General features: G+C 38.7%; 1 protein-coding gene across 1 annotated transcript in view; it reads right to left on the bottom strand.

Annotated features, from left to right (window-relative positions):
- Window positions 1-1,871: 1,871 nt before the first annotated feature.
- The window catches only part of SLC44A3 (solute carrier family 44 member 3), a 34,852-nt gene continuing 19,557 nt past the window's right edge, over window positions 1,872-17,166 (bottom strand). The window contains 5 exon segments of the mRNA XM_030226624.2: window positions 1,872-2,124; window positions 3,223-3,321; window positions 5,140-5,376; window positions 5,837-5,974; window positions 15,268-15,345. Coding sequence (XP_030082484.2) covers window positions 2,119-2,124; window positions 3,223-3,321; window positions 5,140-5,376; window positions 5,837-5,974; window positions 15,268-15,345 — 558 coding nt within the window. The 3' untranslated portion in view covers window positions 1,872-2,118.

The raw sequence follows: 17,166 nt of genomic DNA, 5'->3' as shown, positions 1-17,166 counted from the left end.
TTCTCTAAAAATACACACAGTTCTCAAAACTTATTTTATAATGTAATTTCTGGACTAATGACAATACAGTGTATCCTTAAACAGCATACACTCAAATACAGCTTAACTGGCATTTTTCAGTACCTTCCTTCTTTAAAAGTTAACCCAGAATTTGTAGGAAGTGTATTAATCCTTTCTCCACTCTGGAGCTGCAGTGAAGGTAATGACCCTGCATCATAATTGCAATGAGCAAAAACACTGAGTTGTTGAGATTGGAAGGGACCTCTGAAGGTCATTAGGGATTTTCTGAAAACAGGGACATACTTAGATAAAAACTTCCCTCCCTTTTTTCCACCAGAGTTCCTGAGTCAAAGGCCAAAACTTGCAGTGTGAGTACCAAATACAAACAGGAAAAAATCCCTGAATGTGTAATAAGAACTGTGGGGTTTTAACTTCAAAGCAAACCTCTTTTGCTTTGTAAATGATCATGTTTACATTGTGAAGACACTGCTTCTTGGAAGCAATCTTGGCAAACCCATGGCAGAGGAGAAGTTTTGCCCCTTTGTAAGTACCATATCTGCACACTTCCTCACAGTTAGAGAGCTATTGCTTATTCAGGACTTTTCAGAAGTTCCCAAGCATCCACAAGCTGAGCACAAAAAGTATCCAAGGGTACAGATTTAAATAAGGAGAGGTGGTGAGTCACAGCCAGTGCATTATCATCTTCATTATCATCTTGCCAGGCAGAAAGTAATTAATCTATTTCTTTCCCTTTTTCATCATGTATCCTATATTCTACAAATTCTCGAAGTGGCTCATATTAAAGTAGACTGAAGTTAATTAAATTAAGGATAAAAAGCAAGTATTTCTTAGTATTTCTAGATAACTAGTCTCCTTTCAACAGCAGGAGGCCAGATACAGTATTTAAATGAAATGGATTTCTTATTCAGGCGTCAGTGAGCTTTTCTGTACCTCATTTCCAAGCTGTGACTAATCAAGGGTTTATCCATCTATTCTTTAAGACAGTTCTGAGTCACTCACCTGCAGTGATGTCTCACTTCCTGTATTGATACTTTACTGAAACCCCTGGCTGGCATCATTTTCCCACCACAAACCTCTCCTCAGATAAAACTGAAAGAGAATAAAATGTGCCACCGAGTAAAATCTGAAACTACTCCATTCTCAGAACAAGGAGGAGCCTACAAAGTGTACTACAGTCAGGATCCAGGTACAAAGTTTAAACAAGCTTTAAAATTGCTCACAAGAAAGTGCTGGCAGACTGTCACCAAGTTAATTTTTTTAAAAGTGTCTACACTTGTGTTCCTCTTCTGACTAGAGCCCTGACAGTTGCTCCATTTCCTCCATGATGTATTTCACACCCATGTTACAGCTAACATTTCTATAAAGTATTATTTATAGCATTTTTATCTCATGTCTGTCCTGTTATTTTATCTCTGTCATCTGTTACTTTGTCAAGCTCTAAACACAAATGCAATTTATTCTGCTTCATGTTTTCAAGGAAGGAAGGAAGGAAGGACTATTCCTCATCTGCCCTTTGGAGAGGAGCTGGACAGTTTAAGTTACAAACTTGTAAAAACCATTCCCAAAAGAGTATAATTAAAAGGAAGTCACCTACCTCATAAACACTAATTATCCTGACTACAGAGAATTTCTATCAAGGGTAATTTCCATCAGTGAGCTTAGTCTGTTCCTTAATTGGCTGTTCAGATATGCAGAATGGATCAGGACAGTGTCATCTCAGAGCACCTCCTCTACAAATGTTTCTGCATTTACTGTTCTAGGGATGACTGGCACAGCATTCCCAGAGAAACCTGAAAAAATTATGTTAGCTCCATGACCTTTTTGACTTACTAATTTAGACTGACAACATAGAAATTTACAAAGAGTGAGTTTATTATCAACTTTCAGACCATCATAGCAAATATAGTAATAAAAATCAGATGTGATGACACACAAAATATTTTATTCATACAAACAGATTATGTGTCATTTTACCAGTGCAGAAGATACAACAGATTAGGGAGCTAATACTTTGTCCTGGGCTATTGGTAACCTTTACTGATATGACCTTTTTTGCTATTGCTGCTCTGCTTCCACACCTCCTGGTGGACTTCACATTCAGGTCTACAAAGAGAGAAAAAAGAAGTCAAATAAAGTGTAGCACTGTTTCTGCATTTAAATGGCATAAGAGTAAACTGGGAAAACGATTAAGGCTCTTTTGTATTTCAAATCCACAATCTTCTTGCAGGGAATAAAACCCACCCAGCCTCTGGTTTCTGTGCTTGGCAAAAAATTACTGAAGAATGCAATAACAGACCCAAACAATGAAAATATTTAGTACTATCCCTCACAGTAGTAATAAACTGGAGGAGTGCTCTGCCTGTAGCAGAATGTCCACAAAATTTTGTGAGAGGTCACTAGAGCCTGGTACCCTTTGAAAGCAGATCAAGAAAAATCACCAACATCTGTTACACTTGTGTAAGTACTGTGACGGCAGAGGACTTGTAGTACCCAGCAGGTGTGGGTGCCAGAGGAGCTGTTCCTGCACAGTCTTCCTCTAGCAGCCCTAGCTTGACCCCCACAGTGCTTGGGGAAAATCAGTCCTGATTCTGAACTTGCTGGGGCAGCTTCTCAGGTTGGGCAATTTGCAGTATTTTTTCAGATGTTAGTGAGTGAGTGTTGACTCTGAGGACTTTCCCAAGCCTGGGTGTGGGGAAACACTCCCTTCTGGCATGTCAGCTTTGTTACCCCATCATAAAACAAACAAACAAACAAAATATATATATATATATACTGAAAAAAAGGAAGGGAGAGGAGGGGAGAGGAGGGGAGAGGAGTCTAAGCTCTGGTCTTGAAGGTCGGGAACTTCAGCATGAAATTAAGCAGCCTACACTCTTCTGACTCTGATAGAGCAGGCAGGTGAAAGACTATCTGAATATGATTTATCTCATCTCCCACACCTCTGACACTGTCCAAACTTTCTCTTCTTCTGCTGGGCACAATGGGGAATGTGAAGAAAAAAGAGAATTATTTGATCTATTTATTTTGCACTAGCAGAGGGTTTCCTGAGGAGGGAAAGCAAAAGAAGAACAGGATACTGGACACAGCATGCTGGTTGCTGTGAGATGTCAGGAGATACGTGATGACCTCCATCCCTTCTTGGAACACAAAGGCAAACACTTTAGCTGGCAGGTCAATACATATCCCACGCTTCTGTCTCACCATAGGCTGGAGCTCTGTCCCATCTTCATTATCCTGGAATGGTCTTGTGTTGCTGTGGTTTCGCCCTTCTGTTAACTTGTTACTCTGACTCACAAAGGTCTACAAGCAAAAACCAGGGTGAGATCTTTTGTGAAAGGAAACCATTATGCTAATAAAAATACCTGGTGAAGGAAGACAATTAGCCCAGGGCTAAGAAACTGTAGCTGATTCCTGGCTGGATGACACTGAGTTATACTGCGAGGGACTGCAGAGGCAGCAAGAGTGATGAATGCAACTGAGAAAGATGAATCAAAAACCTCTGTTACATCTCCTACTGTAGGAATGAGGTTTCCAGCTGTATGAAATCCCTCCCCCGGCTCTCCACCCACTGCTGCATATTGTCCTGAGGGCCACAGAGCCTCCCTTCCACCCCCGGGATGTTTGTAACCTGATTGTAACACAGACAAGTCAAATGCCTTCATGTGTTGGGAAACTCCAAATTCTTGTCTGTGTTAGCAAACTTACTCTTGATCATACAATGAGGAGGAGTTTGGATATGCTGCCCACAGTTTTTCCATAGAAGGGTATAGAGCCTGTCCTGCTTGGAAGACTCCTTGTCCCTGTGGGAAATCCTCTCTTCACCCACAGCTCTAGGGCATGGCTAATTTTGCAGAATTAAGAGCAGAGTTAAAGAGACACTACCATAAAGTTTGGAAGGGGAGAAAGGAGAGCCTCTGTTTCATGAAGGAAAATTGGCTTAAGAAGTATTTTAGAATTTGGCAAAACAGAGAGGGAAGAACAGAGGTCAAGGCTTCAGAGTTTTCCATTTGGTTTTATATTCCTAGCCAGGCAATGTGCTTAAGTACTATTCTGAACCAAAGCCAAAGAATATATATCTGCTTTCTTCTGTACAAAGGGTTAAGCCTATCTTTAGGCTGCCTTTTTGTTGTGCTGTTTTTGTTCTCAACAAAATTCTATGAGTATTACAGAAACTCTAATACCAGCATTAAAAAAAAAAAAAAAAAAAAAAAAAAAAAAAAAAAAAAAAAAAACCAAAAAACCAAAACTCCAAAACAGTATTGTCCTGAAGAAATTTATCCAGAACATTTGTGTCATATGAGCTACTCTGGCTGCTGGTTATTTGTTTTCATGAATTGCGAAGATTTTCTCTTGTGTAGTTTGTGAAAGAAAAGACAGAAGTGTCAAAAATAGCACAAAAGGAAAAAAATATCTGCATCTTCAGATATTCTCTTAATTAGCAAGGGATGACACATATATATTCAAAGGCTTCAGTTCCAGCACTACATGACTATTAGCTAAGTACTGAAGGTAATACAATACAGTAATTACAAGAGCAAAGATGCAGAACAACCTGTCCAGAGGCAGAAGAGTTTAATTGAGAGATAGAAAACAATGTTTTGGTAAAAGAATCTGTAAAGGTATAAAGCAGAGCAACTCAGATTTGCATGAAATATGTTCAGAACTACAGCATCTGTAGGATGTGGAATGGATCCCTGACCTGCTACTTGTTAGTTTTTTCTCATCAGTGTACAGTGAGTCACAAGAAATAAAAGCATTAATCTTAGGGCACCCTATGAATATAAATAAATAGACAGCTACCTTGTCTATTTATTTATATATTTTAATGAACAACAACATATTGAATATATATCTAATTAGGCTTAAATAGTCAGCCATTACTTACTGAATATGACCAAAAGAAGGCAGCAGGTTGTAGCTAAGACACAGGAGTCAGAGGGACCCACTTACTTCAGTTTATAAATTAATGTACTTGTATCCCTGAGTCCATCCTATTCTAAGGTCTTGGAAAGGAAATAGCATGGCTTGTGAGTTCAGATTACTAGGTCTTGGGGAAAGAAAAAGTGCTTAAAAGCTTAGAATGTCTCAAATATCTTTGCTGTAATCAGTGGGATTTACCAGCAGCTCCTGATCCACAAAATATGGCTTCTCTGCTGTTCCATCATTTGTTTCCATATCAATAGCAAAGCAAAGGAATGTGGCATCTGCTGTCACTTCAAACACAGACAGAAGGCTGTGGGACATCAGGTAGGCAAAAAATCCAACCAGCAACAGAGGAACTACCCAAGCTTGCAACTCTCGGTGGTAGTTAAATGCCATCAATCCTCCAAAAACAGTGAAGCACACAACAAACACCTGTAAAGGGCAGCAAGAGAGAAGTGCAGCCTCATTAATCATGCAGAAATATTTCTCATTAAATAAAAACAACCCCCCAAACCCTGAGGCAAATACATTACAGCCAGTATTTTCATCAGGGAGATAGCTAAGCAACTTCCAGCATCACATAGCTGTGGCACTTAGTGTTCAATTCCATGGGTATATACCACAGGCAGAGGAAACCTCTTGCCATGTATTTACCAAAGACTTTATGCAATTGGAACTGCCAGAGTGGGTCCAAGGACACTGCTATCATACAACAAAATAACCCTGCAAAGGTAAATTCCTCAGATATTTTTCTCTCTCAAGCTTATTTTATAGCATTGACAACACTGGATTTAACAAAGGTTAACTTTATTTACTTTAGGTATATGAAAAGATAATCAAACCTGATTTTTCACTTCATTTTTACAGAACCAATATTTTTATTCACTCTTACCTTTCCTAAAAATAGGAGAAAATCTCCAAAGCAGCTGATGGATGCAAGTTTATCAGAATTCCTTGCTAAAATACAGACAGCATCCTTTGCTGATGTACAAAAATTTGTCCCATTTATAGCTGTGGTTGTGTATGCATGCTGAAATGACATAAGATAATAATGCAGTGAGAGAGGAAAGACTGATAATCTAGATTTTACTTCAGTGAAACACAAAGCCTTAAACTCTATTTGGAATTACTGACTTTATGAATATAAAGAGTTATTTTGCATAATATGGCAATTTTATTTTAAATTACTATAATAGTCATGCTTCTAAATAAAAAGAGTTTTTCTACATAATTTCCACCATTAGCAAATGTTACAATAGAGACTAAATAAATTACTGAAGCCATCTTTATCCAGTTTATTTATAAACACTGAAGTTCTCAACCCCAAAATTTGTGAATGAATATGACACAATTACCAGAGAACACCTGGAGTCACACTGTCCAAACTTACTGGCTATCTATCTCCAACTCTGCTGGCCAACTATGTAAGTGGAAAAAATGAAGTTATGCATTTACTGGTTCATTAAAGGTTGATGATTAAAAAGCTTTTATGCATGGCTCTTTCAAACACTCCAGTGAAATTCAAGCTTATAGTCATAGCCATTGAACAAACCTTTCTGTGAAGGATTTTGGACTACTCCAGTGACTGTATCATGTGCCCCACCCCACTCAGAACAACAGATAATTGGGGCACTCCCAGTTTTTCAATGTATTGAGAATTTTACATTATATTGCTTGGTGGAAACTTGCCTGGGCAGGTGAGGAGGATAGAATATTTACCTTCCTGGATTTGATTATTTTTGCACTTATGCATAAATTAACATATATGTCCCATTTATGGAACTCCTCAGCAAGGTTTTGAAATTATGTCCAAAATATCAGCTAAGAAAAGCAGCACTCATGATACATGAAACATATTCTGGGCTTTACCAGCAATTCTTATGAGTAGTTTCCCTTTACTCAAATGATTAGAAGGCAGATTACACCACAAAAACTTTAGTCACATCTGATATGGTCAGTAAGAGCTGCAGTGTGCAAGGGATTACTGTTCTAAAGGAGTTTATAAAACCAAACATGAATGTGGTGCTTACAATTGCTTTATGCTTCAACTGGAAGCGAAAAAAACCCAGCCCATAGGGGGTTTGCTGAAAGTGAATTATACTGGCCTACTGAAAACCCTTCATGTTCAAAAATCTGGTTTTTCTTACTTACAATTCAAAATACAAAACAATTTCAGCTATCTGAAGCAAAGAAAATTTATTTCTGTAGAGTTTAGTTTTACCTCTGAGCAATTTCTGTAGCATAGCAAAGCTATGACATTGTATGAGAGAAAAAAGGAAGGAAAGGGAGGGAGGGAGGAAGGGAGGCAGGAAGGAAGGCAGGAAGGCAGGAAGGAAGGAAGAAAGGCAGGCAGGAAGGAAGGAAGGCAGGAAGGAAGGTTAGCTGCAATCAAAGAGTTTCCGCCTCTTTATTGTAGATATTATTTATGTAAAAAAAGTTATATTTTCTCTGATAGTAAAGAAAAAGCCATTGACATTCTGTAAATATTGTACTTACATATTAGAAAATACATCCATAGATGGAAAAAGTATAAATAAAGACCATGGATCTATGGCCTATTCTATGAAAACATCAGAGACACCAGTGAACTCTACATAAACTCAAAGAGTATCTGCATAAAAATATGTTTAAACAAGCAAGCTCTCTTCATTCCTAAATAGGAAAAAATGCTTTCTTTGCTAACTTTCATTTATCCTGAGGGTGTTCCCTTCCTGGCAGGATGCCATCACACCAGAACTCCCAGGATGTGGCGGCAGGAGAGCTGCCAGTGCCAGCCCTGCTGGCCCAGGACCCAGGCAGAGATGGCCTCACATCACACTGCCTCTGTCTGCCACCCAAAGCTGTCACTGCCCATTTCAGACATGGACAGATTTCTCTTTAAAACATGCTGTGAGTTCACTCTCTTTCATCATTCCCATTAAACACTCAGGGGACTGAGATACAAAGTAGAAAAGTGTTTTCTAGGTTTGTTTTTGTTCCTTAAGAACTAAATTCACAGAGCAGATCCTGATCTGGTGAGATCAGTATAAATTTTGCCAATAAATTAAACAGAGATTCTGTATTCATTATAAATTGCAAAAAATGTGTTTTAAAAATAAAAAAGAATGTTGAAAAAGCACGTGAGCTTGTACAAACATTGTTTCCAAACTTAAAATAAATACCCATTTGCTTGCACTCTTGAAATAGCCACTTTGGTATTCAAAGAATGTGCAATGAAAAGAATTTCTGATATTTATTAACTAGAATGGTTACCTTGGAAAGACTGAAAATGACGCTGGAAACAGTACACTACCTGAGCAGGCATTTGTTGTGTTACAAACCAGCTGATAAAAAATGGCATTTATAGCAGTTACAACTTAAAAAGATAATGTAAGTATTACCTAATGATACTCAAGAAATAAAGGCAGCCAGGTAATAATCTAACATTCTAGAATGAATAGGAGAGACACAGAAATTAATGAACTGCTGAAGGCTACACAACTAGTCAGACATATGTGAAGCAAGAATATTACCAACACAATTGGAAGACTCAGCCAAGTGATCTCTACCTTTCAGTGAAAAATACATTTCTGAGAGAAAAAAAAAAAATTTGAAGGGTTTCTTGTTCAACCTAGGATTGTTTTCCATACACTTGCCTCACAATTTTCAAGTTTCTCATACAGACCCCATGCCCTGATCCCATCCAGCCACATAGAAATCTACATGTTCTCACTAAGAAAACACATCAAACATTTAAGCTAACATATATCTCCATGCAACTCAGCGTTGCACAAAAATGAGCTCAAGTGATTTTTCTTTCTTACTCATCAAGAAACACCTAACACACACAAGTTACTACCTACATTTGCAAGTAATTTTGGACTTTCAACAAAAAAATCTTTTATATCCCATTAAATTTAAAATTGCAGGATATGTGCAATAATCCAAATCCTTTCAAATTAAAGATTGTTGTGAAGGCTAAGATGGTAGACAATGGCAGTTAAGAACCTGCTAACATTTAGAAACAGGTTATTTGAACATGTGATTCTACAGACTATATTTTTCCATGCCCAAAAGCTTCAGTGGATCTGAAAATGTTTGGGAGAAGGGCAGCAGGAACGATCCAAAAGGCATGGAATGTCTTCTGTCTGGGGAACGTGAGGCTCTTCTGTCTGGAAAAGACATGACTGAAGGAGGATGCATCAAGAGGGCTGCCAACTCATGAGAAATGCAGAGAGGCTGTGTAGGCTTAGATGGCTCACTGTTTCTTCCAGAACAAAGGCCAGGCAGGGGCAGGAAAGTATGAAGTAGTAGGAGCCAAATTTGAAAACAGACAGTATTCCTTCTCACCATAAATCTGTAAACTGTGGACTGCTGGGCAAAGGGTGCTTTAGCTTCTAAAAGTTCACACGAGCTCAACAGAGACAGGGAATTTGAGGGAAAAGGAATCTGCTGAGAGTTATTAAGCACACAGAAAACACAGCTCAAGAAGTCCTAGGTTGAAAACAGATTCAGAAACAGCAGAGAGGCAGGGAAATATCCTTTTGTTCTACCTTAGCATTTGCTCACAGTCATTGCTGAAGATGGGATACTGAGCTAGAAAGAGATTCAGTCTGATCCTTATATACACATTATAACTTGTATATTTTTATCTTTGCCTAATGAATTGATCTTTTACAATGGTACTTTCTGCTCTGGTGACAAGCAAGTAATGATGGCATTGATAGCAATGAAAGCACAGGGAATGGTGGATTGGGATCAGCATTTATCCTTCCACCAGCAAGCTGATCTCATATCACCATCCCTCTGAAGAACACTCTTCTGGCTTGGAGCCTGGGAACTAGACACTGATTTCTCAGTGTCAGGATGAACAAATAGGGAATATGAATGTTTACATATTTCCAAATACCACAGTATGCAAAAAAAATCTATTTAAAGAATATATCCTTCTGTGCCTCACAACACAGAATGTCAAAGGTCCTGGAAAAAGTGACCTGGTAGTTTCATGAGAAAGGCGCTGTGGCTCAGATCCAGGCTGTAAGTTCCTCAATTGTTGAGAATAATTGCTACTTTGTGTAACAGCTGAATTCAGTCCTCCATTCCTCCAAGGGCTTGCTTTCATACAATGAGCTTGGGGAAGGGAAAATTGCCATAGCAACAGAATCTTCTTAAAAAGGAAGAAGGAGACATGCTGATCTCTCATCCCAGTTCAGCTTTTTCTGCTCTGCTGGTGTTTTCATACCGATCTGATCTTATTGCTGCCAACTCTCTTGGGGGCTGCCCTGGTCAGCTACCCCCAGAGCACTGCAGTGCAGCTCAGGCTGGACCTTAAAGTATCTTAGCTTGCAAGTGGCACTGATGCCAATGGAAGCCCTTCAGAAAACAAAATCCAGTGGTAGCAAGAGGCAATGAGTGTGGCTACTGTGCAGCAGTTAGTGGTCTGGTGAGAGAGTTGTATCATGACTCCCAGATGGTGGGAAATGAGAGCAAGATGGGCCTTGTGAGGCCCCACTGAAGAATGAGGACATAAAAGACTGGAAGGGACTTTCAGCCACGCTAGTGCCTATTTGGGATTAGCATATTATGCCAATTTTCTCTTAAGTGGAAAACCCCTTCTTTAAATCACTTAGGACTTCCCCTCTCCCGGGCCTTACATTTGGAGCTGTTCCAGACAGTTGTCCCACTGGTCCTTAGGAACCTTCCAACTTCCAGACAACATTTATTCATGAACAATTTAGATCTACTCTACTCTATTTTTCTGCTGATCCTGTCAGGCTTTTACCCCTCCCTGCTGTCTCATAGATGGCTAATGGGTTTGCTCTTATCCTTCACATCACAGGATATTCCAGGCCCCTCTGTGAGGTAAGCCTGAGCACGTAACCAGCAACCTGTACAATGGCATTTATCCCCTTCTTTCCAGTGCAAGTGTTTCATCTCGTAGCTTCTAGGACTGACTCTGTGCTTCCTGCAGCTTTGTCAAAAAAGGCTGTTGTCCTATGGCTGACGAACACATGGAGAATATTTTTCTCCTCCACTTCTAATCAGTAAGCACACAGCTAATACAGAAATGGTTATTTTTTGTTCCTAGGCTAATTACTATCTGTAAGAAACCTTCAATAACCTCCTGAATTTTCCCAAGCAGTCCAGAATGCACAACTATCATTTATTTCCATTTTGCCTTATATTTTCAGTCTGGACTTACTGGAGAAAATGTTCAGGTTTCCTTGCTTCCTACTTTCTGTGTTATCTACTCCCTCCATGGCTGTCATCCAGTGGGTAGGACCAATACAGCTTTCTTCTCGGAGGGTAGTCAGGTGTCCTTTCCCTTTCCTACTGCATCACAGTGTTACATGTGGGCTCCATTTCTATGACAGGGTTGGAGCAAAAGGATCCTGCTTTATGTGGCCATTGAATGATGATTACATCATTACTGGGGTTGCTTTCAGTGCTTCTGCACTTAGTGAGAAAATGTTCTTATTTGGGATTTCTGAACTAAATAAAACCGAAGATTTCCAGAGAGTTGTTCATAAATTTCTCTGCTTAAAAGAACAGAATTACCTGTCACTTGCTTAATTGTCTTTTATTTTCTCTTTCTCTCTTTCTCCCCTTTTGTTTCTTCTTAATGGGATAGGGAAGCAGAGAAAGGTATCAAAGTAAGAATTAGTTAACTTTGTTCAACTCTATTCCCTACACGGTTCATCCTACAGAATGAGTTAAGACCTAAAGCTTCTGTTTCCTATTATCAGAAAGTCTGTAGAGGGGAGATAAACTTATTTAAAATATTATTTCATTGTAGAAGACCATTTTATCCTTGTGTTTTCAAGAGGATTGAAAAATAAGCTCTATATCTAGAAGCAATATTGCCAGTAACATTAAAATGCATTATTGTTTTTGGGAGGAAAAAGAAGTACTTGATGGGGTGAGGCACAATGTGTTTGGCATGGAGAGAACTGTGCTTTACAATAGCATGCATGAATTTTGGTTTTATCTAGGTCAATTCTCCACAAGGCATTTACCTGAAACCTCCTGATAGGCTTCCATCCAAAGTTTGAGAGACAATCAACTGCTATGGATATACAGCCATTAGACAGACTTGCTTTTGGCTTATTACACTGGACAACTGCTGGCTTTCAGTCCCCTGGAGGGGTCTCTGTCCCAGGAAACAGGGCTCACACCCTGCTGAATTCACTGACAGCCCAGAAGGCTGCACTGCAGCAACCACGCTGATGAACACAGAAACCACACCCTGCTCAGCAACCCCTTCAGAAACCCAGGCACTGTACTTTGGAGGACTCACTTTGCCAACTGGCTGCAGATGGACCTAAAGCAGACACAGAAAAGCTAAACTATCCAGTTGTATTGTTTTTAAAAAGTCACTGCAACAAGGCTGTAAAGGGAGAACATGTGAGCACTTCGATGTATCTAAAGTTAAAAAAAGTTAAGACTGCCATTACAACTTAAGAAAGCAGGAGAGACACAGACCACTAATTCCCAAATCACATTAAAAGCAGTATATTCTTTTTACTGAGGAAAAATTTCAATCTCCTAGATTTTACTTGAGATGATTGGATATGCTTATCTGGAACATACTGAAACCATCAGAGCCAGATGAAAAATCTGTGGTAATTCTGACAAGTGTTGGCAAACAGAACTGTCAAGTAAGGATAGTGACTTTATATTCAGAAAGCACTTTTCAGCCACAGAACCCTGAGTGCTTTACAATTATTGCTAATGGATTATACACACACATGAATCACTTTGTCCATGACTGAAGTGGAACAGCTTAAGGAGTGAACTGTTTTACAGCACATAGCAACACTACACCACAGTTTAGCACAGGATCCAGTTGCACATCTAAGAGAAATTTAGGAAGGCCGAATGTAATTGTCCATACTGCAATCAGCACCAGGACACTGGGCTTACAAATATGACAATTGCCAGCATCTAGCACAGCACTCTGTCATGATGGGAATATGACAGGGTAACTCTTTGGCTTGCTGCACTAAACCTCCAGGAGAGCTGAGCAAAATGTAACTGACCCTGAGGAGAATGAGTCACTTCAGGGATGTGTGCAACTATTAAAGTCAGTATTAAATATCACATGCAGGGGGGTAATGCAGCCCAAAAAGTACCCTTAGATAACATAATAGAGCACTTGGTTGATTCTGCAGGGGAAGAAAGAAGCTTGCATTCTTTCACCAGGGTTACTTTCTCCAGCACCTGTTTCTCATCTGCCAAGTTCTCCAAGGGAAAACAAAGTACTGTTTAATCCTGATTAAACTTGTGAATGAAGGAACAGAAAGAATTTAAATTACCTAAGCAGTTTAACAACAGGTTGAAGAAAATAGTGCAAAAGTGATTGGATCTTCTATTTTTTTGGTTTTTTAGAGCTTCAGGTAATTATATGCTTTTCATTAAAGTGAAAATAATGCTAGAATAAAAAGCAAAAGAATATTAAATAGTAAGGAATGCTAATGTACACAATGATCTTTGGACCAACTTTTACAACAGCTGTTCCACATTTGAGGTTACAAAAAAATCAAAATCTGAACTTAAAGAATCCTTCTTTAAGAAAATGTTAAGAAACACAGGTACAATTTTTTAACTCCTCCCTCCCAAGTCCTTCTCTCAGGTCTGTGTTCAACATATGTGGGAAATTTCTATGTTGTGCCCAGCAGCTTCCACCAATCTCAGTAGGAGCTCTTAAGAGCTCACTACTTCTGTTAATAAAGAAATATGTCAAAGCTGGTTAAAACTACAGAAATTTTTTTCCTTCTTTTTTTCTTTTCTCTTCTACATATGGCCACAGATTTTACAGAATCAAACACTAAGACTTTCAATAATAGTAAAAAAAAATAAATTAATAAATAGCCTTGAACAGATTAGTTATAGGGGAAAAAATGAAATAAATAACTAGATCCACAAATTATTCAATGGGATACAATAACTCATTTAATGTTTAAATTTTGAACAGATAGAAGTTCTTTTAAAATCTTGCGGTCTGTTCTTGCTTTTTTTCTCCTCTAATTATTGCTCAAATTGCCCTGGATTTGAAACCTGTGGACAACCACTACCTTTGCTAAAATTATATTCAAAAAACAAAACAAAAGTGAACACTTTATTATGATAATTAGATTAAAAAACACAACTCATATAAAACCAGAAAACTGCCAACAATAGATTAGGAAACAGGAAATCTTTAAAGGGGAAAAGAGCTACAATACAGCCTTCTGAAACAAAAGGAAGAACATTACAGTAATTAATTCTTTTAACAAACACATGGCAGACAACAGCTGGAGAAAGTAAACACTAGGATGCTGGATATCTCTTTGAAAGGCAGGAAGCCAAGCCAAGGGGAAAGGGTGACTACAAATGGAAAGCCTGGAGGCAAAATGAACTCTGAGATTCCTCACCAAGTCGCTGACTATAAGACCTACCTAGAAAATGTAAGCCTGGAAAATTCAGAAATTTTACTGCACAAGTATTTAATCTATGGTGAACTAAAATGAAACTTTCTCTTAATAACTAAACCTAATTTATGCACCTATTTAAGAGGAGAAGTCAGACCCTTTATCAGAATTGTCTTGTTTACTTCACTACTACCTTCAGCAATGAGGACAAAGAACTCAGCATTCAGAGGGTGGAACCTGTGGGAATATATGATTCCCTTTCACATTAGGAATATCACAGTTCCCAGAGACAAAAACAAGGCAATGACAATGACAAAAACTAACTATTTACAATTAAATATGTAAATCTGGAATGCATTTGGAGAAAAGAATTGTGAAGGTGAAAAGAGGTGTCTAGTATCTGTAAAACTGCTGTATGTCAGAAATAATCAATTTCCAATTAAAGCATCTTTTAAACAAGACTGCTATCATCATGGTTTGTATTTCCAGATCTACTGATACTGGCAAATACTAGGAATTTAAGTGTCTTTATTCAGGACTTTCAGGTGGAAAACACTGTAACTAGTTAATGTCACATATCTAGGTATGTTTCCTAATTCTTCATTGCTTCCTCCTACCTGGACTCTCTGTGTTTCATGAGTTAGTCTGGCACAACTCAACTAAATGTTAAGTATTCTTACCTATAGAAATAGCAAGTGACCCTCTGAAAGGGCTGACTATCTCAAGCTGTATCAAGTTTTCTAAAATCTAGCACCTTGCATATTTGTCAATTCCCTGTTTCTTCACACCAAGCACTTGGGGGCTTTTTTGTTTGTTTATTTTAGGTGGCCAGCAGGAAACTTTGGCCATGCTAAGCTATTTTTAGCCATGCTAAGGGTCAGGCACCAACCATGGTATCCAGAGCAGGCTGAAGGACTGAGATGACAGAGCATACCTGGTTAAAGTATCTTAAGCAACTTTTCTGGAAGCAAACCCAGCAGAAACAGCAGTTGAACAGGGGCTTTGAATTCTTCTGCAATAAAATGAAATGACTGGTTATTGGACACATAATTAGCCTCAAACAAAACCACCATTCTAAAAAAACTTGCTTTACAGGTGACTGACTCTTCTAATAAAATTTTCACTTAGGCAGCAGATATTTCCATTAGGATTTTAGGAACAGGTTTTAAATTCAGACTGTTCAAAATTAATGACTTTAGAGCTGTGCTTTAATTTTTTTCTTCCTGTGGCTGGAAGATTCTTCTCTGGGAAAGACAATATGTGCTGCAAGCAGCTTTGTGAGCTAAAAGCTGCCTGGGGAGAAAAACAGGCAGGCAAGTCAGTAATTCTTAAAGCACTTCACAGTGATCAGGGAGTACAGAGACAGATTTTTAACCTGATTATCAAAAACCTTTCACAATTCTGAAATGACCAGTACCCTACTGAACAAAAATAAAAGAATGGGTAGAAGAGCTTATATGAACATACATGTGTTTTGACTCAGAGCATTGCATTCATTTTTCAGGAAGAAAAATCTTGTATCAGAAGAGGCTATTCACAGACCACTGAGCTGTATTAATTTCATAGCAAAAACTGAGCAGTAAAGCTTAAGGTTTGTTCCATGTTCCCCCACCACATCATGACCTCAGAAAAGCTCATCATGGAGAGGATGCAAGATAAGAACAAGACACCTTGGTATCCAGAATAGCTTTCCAAAATTAAGTGCCTGTTTTTCTCAACAAAAGGAAATTCAGCTCAGGGATCCTCAGTCTTTTTAATCTTATTTTTCCAGAAGTCAGAGTGTTTTTATCTTGTTTTGGAAAGCAGAGATCTTCCAGTCACTATAAAAAACTCAAGTCCAAACAGCTACTATTGTTCAAGCAGAAACTACAAACCTCCCAACTTTTTCCAAAAAGGTTCATGAAAATATCCCAGAAATAACTCCTTCAAACAGTGACTGTACATGCAAACTCCTGACAGAGAATAATTTACTCTCGCTGTGTATTGCTGGAGAGATGATTTTACTAAAGCTATGTTATCTCAGTAAGAACTGTTGGTTAAAAGCTGAGAGCAAGGGATCTCACCTACAATCTCCTCTCTGATTCTGTTTAAAGACTGCTGTGTAGAAAAATCTGTAAATCTACCTGCAGGCTCACAGGGCCCTGACTTCTTCTCTGTTCATAGAGAACAGCAACATTTTTTGCAAGGCTGGGGAAACCTGTGTGAGCTCCACAGGAATGCAGGGTCACTTCTCCATCCTTTAGTCCAGCTACTCTGGCTCTCAGTGAAAGGGGCCACAGCCTGTCCTCTCTGCCACGTGAAGGAGCAAGGTTACTCCTGGGGGGATCCTTCCCAGGACTGAGCACATGAGCTGGCCAGAGCACTTTCTAGTCTCCTTAGCAGCAGTTACAGCTGTGAGTCATGTCATTGAATGCTTGGGAGCTGGACCAAAAGGATCCTGCAGCACACTGCTGCAGACACAAATAATCTTTATTTCCTATTTAAATCTACAGTTATTCAGATTACAAGACCATGTAACAAGGAAGCCACTTATCCTGCTTTCTCTAAAGGCAGAAAACATTCCAAGTCATCCCACCTACTGTCTTTATACAATGTTCTTAGTTAACACAACTAAGAAAGTTTTACAACCAAAACTTTCATATGAAAGCAACATAAATCCAGAGCACACTTTTCAATTGTTTTATTACAAGGAGTTTTTTATTTAAGCATTCATAACCTATAGCCAACACATGCCTCATAGTAAATACATTGTCAATGTAAATACCCTTCCATAATTATGCATAACATGCTTCAAGGCCGATGTAAACCCTAGAGGAAAAGACCTACATCTCTT

The sequence above is a fragment of the Serinus canaria genome, chromosome 8 (assembly GCF_022539315.1).
Source record: "Serinus canaria isolate serCan28SL12 chromosome 8, serCan2020, whole genome shotgun sequence".
In the NCBI taxonomy this organism is placed as follows: Eukaryota; Metazoa; Chordata; class Aves; order Passeriformes; family Fringillidae; genus Serinus; species Serinus canaria.
The sequence above is the reverse complement of the archived record's forward strand: the minus strand, read 5'-3'. Positions and strand labels throughout refer to the sequence as shown.